The sequence below is a fragment of the Hippocampus comes genome, unplaced genomic scaffold (genome assembly GCF_001891065.2).
Source record: "Hippocampus comes isolate QL1 unplaced genomic scaffold, H_comes_QL1_v1.1 scaffold135, whole genome shotgun sequence".
NCBI classification, from domain to species: domain Eukaryota; kingdom Metazoa; phylum Chordata; class Actinopteri; order Syngnathiformes; family Syngnathidae; genus Hippocampus; species Hippocampus comes.
This window is the reverse complement of record NW_017805583.1, coordinates 2,610,444-2,617,470: the sequence shown is the minus strand read 5'-3', so window position 1 is coordinate 2,617,470 and position 7,027 is coordinate 2,610,444. Positions and strand designations below refer to the sequence as shown.

General features: G+C 38.5%; 1 protein-coding gene across 1 annotated transcript in view; it reads right to left on the bottom strand.

Moving 5' to 3' along the window:
* Positions 1–6,256, bottom strand: part of LOC109521943 (uncharacterized) — a 13,846-nt gene extending 7,590 nt beyond the window's left edge. The window contains exons 1-5 of the mRNA XM_019880097.1: positions 6,027–6,256; positions 4,852–4,971; positions 2,641–3,262; positions 1,726–1,861; positions 1,270–1,439 (exon numbers count right to left, since the gene is read on the bottom strand). Of these exons, the coding sequence (XP_019735656.1) occupies positions 1,270–1,439; positions 1,726–1,861; positions 2,641–3,262; positions 4,852–4,896 (973 nt within the window). The 5' untranslated portion in view covers positions 4,897–4,971; positions 6,027–6,256. The remainder of the gene's footprint in view (positions 1–1,269; positions 1,440–1,725; positions 1,862–2,640; positions 3,263–4,851; positions 4,972–6,026) is intronic.
* Between the last annotated feature and the right edge of the window lie 771 nt (positions 6,257–7,027).

The window sequence follows — 7,027 nt, the reverse complement described above, 5'->3', positions numbered from 1 at the left end:
TGTGGTGAGTCGTCATTTTCATGCACTTTGAATTTGCGTTGTATCGTATTTTGAAGGCATTAAACATTACCAGAGCGATAAGAGTGTTGCGACCAGATTAGACGCTCCTTGTGTTTATTATTATATTTCGAAAACACCACAGTTTTCATGCAGCTCATATCATATTATTTTGTTGTATTAATTCGCCACACCTTAAATGCCGGTCCCTGAAAATATTGTCTGACTTCAACCGGTCCGTGGGGCAAAAAAGGTTGGGGACCCCTGCGCTAGGGGACACACTGTTTTGATCAGAGTGGAAGACAACAGCAGCCTCAGTCTGTCACTGAGACACACCCAACACAGCATACGCTATCAAGGACATGTGACTACTTTATTCTTTACACATTTAATAGCACTCTCCTTCGTTTGTAAGGGGTCGGCAGGGATTAAATTTAGATTTTATATGCACATGTGTAAATGGTTTAAAAATTCCTTTCTTTATAAATCTCGTTTAATCTTAAAATGCATTAATATATTTTTTTATAAGTTTTGCGCCTTTGTACAATCAGTGTGATCAGTTGCAATGCATATATGTGAATGATAAAAGTAAATTGCACATTTGTCTAAGGAAATTTAAGGTGCTTCATGAAATGTTTCGTAAAAGATATGTTCATAAAATTTCAATATTTTCCTAATGTTCTTGTGCTTCTTTAGACCAAAATAAAGGAAAGAAATATTATTTTGGTTATTTATAGCATAGTATGGTATAATTTTAATGGTCCGGCCCACTTGACATCTACCGAGGCCGTATGTGGCCCACAACGTGAAATGAGTTTGACACCCCTGGATTAGATGCTAAAATACAGATCAGGTGCTAAAACTCCAGACTTTGTCTGTGTTCAGCCATACATTTTGGTACACTGATCCACACCAAAGCACAACACATACTCCTCATGTGTATTAAACTCCACACTTTGTCCTGGTTCACTTCGCACCAATTTATTCACATTTTTACAAGCGTACCTAAGTTTATATCCCTGCGCATAATGTCATAGCCCAAGTGACAAATGTGATGCACTGAATGATGAAACTCAAAACAACAATGCCGTCTGTCCTGTCAGAAGATAAACTGCAAAGAAGGATATAGTTCTCACATGGAATGGGAACATGAGAAGATTTTCATATGATATCCAATACAGCAATACTTGAGACGGCAATAAAAAGAGAGAGATTGTGTCTTGAACTGAATTGATATTGAGTCAATGAATGAACGTCATCATGGAGACTTACCTCTGAGGCAGAGAAATGATAAGAAGTCCTCAGTTTTTGGTCGACACCTGGTGAGACTGGTGACGACTGCCAGGCTGGGGTTGTGCCTACACTGTGTTGATGATGTCGGTGGTGGACCAGGAGAGCTGGGTGGAGACTGGGCAAATTTTCTCTGCGCTTGCAACCTTGGCCTACACAAACAAACAAACTAATCTGAATTCAAGGATAATGAAGGGACAAAAAAAACTTAAGCCTTTTGGCATAATCAAAGTATCCTCCATTCTTTCCTGAGGTAGGTCTGACCTTAACCTTCTTTCAATGTATCACACATAGGATAATGACAATTGTTTGCAAAAAAAAAAAAAACAAAACAAACCCAAACCAAAACAAAACGTGATGACTCATTTTCCAACACACAAAGATACACAAGGGTGAAACAATAAATAAATAAATAAAAAACACCAAAGAGTAGCTGACCTCCCGCTATGTGGGTCATCGTTGTCACAAAAGAGGCTGACAGGGTGGCGCTGAGGGCGTGCCTTTAAGGACCAACTCCAGCTAGAGCTGCCTGACAGCAAGGACAGACACTGACCGGCGCCATTGACCAGGGAACCTAAACCAATGGGTTGAAATGTTAGACTAAGCAGTGAATTTGTGCTTACCTACAATGATTTTGCTTTGTTTCAGTGCCGTGAAAAAGTATTTGCCCCCTTCCTGATTTCTGTTTTCTTTGCATATTTACCACACACAAAGATTTCAGTTCATCGAACCAATTTTAATATTACACAGAGACAAGCCAAGGAAATACAAAATGCTCGGCTTGGGGTATAATGCATTTGTTTCTTGAAATCTTGTAGCCTACTTCTCTTTGTCTGACAGATTCTATTGATGTGATTTGGTGATTCAACATATGCGGTACGAAGGTGTTGCCTGTGAAACTGAACTCAGCTTTCCCAAAACTGTCGTAAGTCACAGATACTTTGTGATTTAACAAGGGGGTCAATTACTTTTTCACATAGGGACAGGTAGTTTTGGATGCCTTAATAAATTAAATTGGCACTTGGAAACTGCATTATGTATTTCCTTGGGTAGTCTCTGTGTGATATTAAAATGGGTGTTACGAACTGAAACTTTTGCATGTGATGAATATGCAAAGAACACAGAAATCAGGAAGGGCGCAAATACCATTTGACAGCACTCTACAGGTATGTCACATCACAAAATGAAATAAGAATTGTATAGATTGCAGATCATATTGATGAATCATGAATCAGTTTTCACAGCTTGGCTGTAAAACGACACGATACTGATGTCAGTTAGATTACCATTGTTAGTTTCTCCCAATAGAGTTAGACTGAGCAATCAAATGGAAGTAGTAGAACAGGAACTGACCCCTGATGCCTTTGGGAGAGTGTGACGTCTGTTTCCTGGCCGCGACAGGAGTCCTCACGAGTGGTCGCACATTCTTGGGTGGCCTAGTATTTTCAACTGAGTTCTTGTGCTGGGTTCGCTGTGGTTCTTTCGTGGTGTTTGAGTATTTCGACATGGATGATGACTTTGACGTTTTATGTGACCGTAACGTCCTGGTTGAATGTTCTTGAAAGCTGGTGTGCTGCGCAGTTTTTTCTCGGCACATTTTTCGTTGTGGGTGCATGCGCTGTTCTGTATGAGTATTTTTACTTTTCCGTGAATGCGTATCCTGAGACAAGTTTGATTTTTGCACTTTGTTGGCATGATCACGTTGCTGTTTTGTCTTAACTTGAGTTTTTTCCAGACTGTGGGTTTTTTTCTGCATATTTTGCAGTCTGTGCGAGACTCTTTGTTGCTGGGGCTTTTGACTTGACTTTTGTGGTTCATGTGAAAGTGTTGCTTTCGATACATGCTTGCGTTTGTGCCCGTGTGCAGGTAAGTGTCCGTGTGTGGCACGGCGTGTGTCTCGGAATTCCCTGAGGGAGAGGAAAAGAACTTTGCGCACCAGACGCTCTTCACACCAAGGCATTCCATCACTGATGTCCTAAAGAGCCAAAGAGCCAAACGACATGCATAAACATCACTGAGGGTTCTTCAACAACCTTACATTTAAAAAAAAACAAAAAAAAACTTTTGTACATTGCTGCCGTCAACAACGAGAAAGATAAAAGCCAAACTATTTCAATTCACGTTGCTATGTACAAGCATTTGCTTTTTTTCCTTGTTTTTCGGATTTCTTTCTTTGCATATATACCAATTTTCATTCAGAAGTAGACATGCTGGTATGTTTCAGGTTATCCTGCTGGTTAACTCCAGAGCGCTTGAGCGTCGGAGTATGAACTGATCGCCCGCCATAGGATTTTCATTATCATGAACCAAAAATCTGAAATCAGGAAGCTGGAATACTTTTTCTTGGCACTGTATGAACCGGCCTTTACTGGTTGCTAGTCAATCAAATATGTCTAACTTAATAAGTACAATTTTACAATGAACTGAAACATTCAATTAATGCTGTTTCTGAAAACTGTCATCAAAGCACTGAACCTCCAAACCAAGTAATCATGTTAAACTTTTTGGATTATGTATTTAATCTGATCTAATGCAAATCTTTTTATTTGTCAAAATGAGTGTCTCATTACACTACATAATAACAATGTTGAACAGCAAATTTTAAATAGAAGTGGCTTTATGTGACCCTAAAGTTATTTTTGACGCTGATTTGAAACACGTATACTTTTTTCTTGACGTTTCAGGAAAAAAAAAAAAATCTACCTGCATGTGAACGGAAATAGTGGTCAAATACTTGGAGATTGGCTTTATTCATTTTCTGAACATTAAAGGTCACAAGCTACAAAATAATTAAAATGCACAAATATCTTCCCAAATAAAACAGCAATAAGTCAATATAGTGTAAATATATTTTTTCCCCCTTTGATAATGTTATATCTGTATAACTGTGATGTTGATTGTGATGCAGTTGATAATTTTGGTGCACCTAACTTTTGTGCTGGTGCAACCAAGAAAAAAAGTTGTTCGCACCAGTGCAAACAGTGCAAAAAGTTAGTCTCGAACCCTGTAATATTATTGTTAAATTATTTTTATTAGTATTATTACGATGGAAAACTGATGTGCTAGAGAAAAAGACAAGGGCAAATTCAGAATCAGCACAAAAAAATTTGAAAATTTTACTGGCATCTGATTAAAAAAAATGCTAAGAAGTAATACTAAGATATGTTGCATGATGATTTACTACACTCATTTTGCTAGATAACGTAATCAAAATACAACAAATATCTATCCGTTGAATGTAGTTTGTTCCGTTGTACACCACTGCAAACTGCAACCATGACATGAAGCTTGTGTATAGTAACTCTGACAGTGTCATTCAAAATTTTGAATTATCTTCAGAGTAGTCGAGTTCTTGATTTGGATCTTGTTGCCAGTGACTGTAAGAGGTGTGTTCTACTATAATCAGTAACCAAGCTTGGCGATCTATCACTTTTGTGAAATGCAACGGAGATCTTTGAAACTAAATGTCAAGGTAATTTTGACTTGATACTGACTCTGCTATACACTAAACACATGCATAGTATGTGTCTATAGCAGTATGCAGTACATATACATTTTACTCACATATTTCTTCTTGATGATATTCCGTTTGGGTCTGTCTGTACTCATCTTGCACAGCTGACATGAATGACAGATGCTTCTTCTTCTTCTTTGCTTATTCTGCTAATGTGGAAATCTTGTGTCCTGACAAAAGAAAAACGATTAGTCTTGTAATATTAATATAAAATCAAAAATAGAGACTCATGTAGCTATCACTCCCGTTCAGCTTTTAATATGGATTGGAGAAAGTGTATTTAATTTTGTAAAACGGGTAGGACTAGATAAGTTCTTTACTTCTTCCTACTCCCTTGAACATAATAACTGTGTTGAATGATGACTGATTTCTCTTTCCTCTTTACTATTTTATTTACCTTATTTTCTGTCAAATTATTACTGTATACGTTTTATGTTCAATAAACAAACAAACAAACCAAACTAATTTTATTGTATTGTATCATTTGAATTTAGTCGAGAAAACATTAGAACAGTCACTGTGGAAATTTTAAGTGCTGTCTCCACATTGTCATTGTATGTCGGTGTTTTTATATTTGGCCATTAAATACTTGGTCATATTTGTGGGTAAAAATGATCCCGTAAATGTTCAAAACATGTACATAAGGGTTGGAAAAGTGACTGAAAATGTGTGACTTTAATTCGAATATCAATTTGGATAATTACTTCTCTTGTCCGTGGAGAAATCCTACTTCGCAGTCAAAATAAATACATATTTTTAATAGCTGCTTTCAATAATTAAACTGGATTTTGGCAGCGACATTACAGTCAAAATAAACACAAGCTTTAAACGATGTGAGCAACTACGTGTCGATGAACACTTGACTGATTCAACGGGAGAACGCTTTATGATAGGTCTCATACAAGAGTATGGAATCGTTAATCACTACAATAGGTTACTTTGGTCATTTTAATTGCACTTGCATTACGATAACGTAACCAGATAAGTAGAGATTTGCCGTCAGCGTCCTCACTACATCCATTCTATGGTACAGTATACATCGACGTGTGTAACGGTAAGTGTGGATGTCGATTTACACGTCCGTCCAGATACGACCCCGAGCAATCTAATAATGCAGGATGATAAGGGTGGTGGATTACATTGGAGCGAACGTGTGCGGTCAAATCTGCTCAGAGAGTCGTTAAACAAAGCAGGGATGAAACAATGGGCCGAACAGATAACCCACCTCGAACAGGAAAACCGGGCTAGTGGTGCTACATCGTGAGCCCTGCGCCCACCTGGGTTTGTAGCGGTAGCAGACAGACCCTCACTGACCACCCTGGAACAAGACACATTTGAGCCCCCACCAAATGTGGCTCGTCCGTGTGAAGGTTCCGCACGCACACGGCCTGGTTGCGCGTGCAGCATCGTGCGCATGTGAAAGGCTACTCTCTTCCGGTCTCCCCTAGTGGGCGTGGCCTCCTCTCCAGGCCGAGCCCAACGTGAACGTCATTTCGATTGAATGACAGCAACATGCCTAGCTTTAAAACACACCTTTAATATCCATATACCGACAATATATGTTTTTCTTATCTTGGTTTTGGTGTATATTTGTACCTTCTGACTAGGCTACCAGTCTGTAATAATTGTCTGTACTACAACCCCTGACAAAAATTATGGAATCACCGGTCTCAGAGGATGTTCATCCAGTTGTTTAATCAAATTGAAAAAAAAAAAAGCACATCACAGACATGGCACAAAACTAAAATCATTTCAGATGGTTACTTTCATTCTTGAAAACACGAAAAGAAATCAAGAAAAATGTGGTAGTCAATAACAGTTACTTGTTTGGACCAAGCAGAGGGGGAAATTATGGAATCACTCAAATTCTTCAGAAAAAAAATATTGAATCATGAAAACAACAACATCATCAACAAAAGAGCACTTATATACACCACGAGTACTGTGCTACACCACGTCTGACTTTTATAACACCTCGCAGCAGGGATGGCGTTACACCACGGAAGAAATCCGTGTAGCCCTGATTCAGCCCTCCCAACATTTTATTTGATATTCTAGAATATATTTCGAAATTATTTTACCAGCCGCCAATCCGCCCCACCCCTCTATATATCAGTGAAGACCCACTTTCGCCTCAGGAGAGAAAATAAATCCTGGAAACGTGCCTAGAGGCATAGACTTAATGAGTAATAAACGGTATTCTTCATCAGCCTGGATCCGACTTTT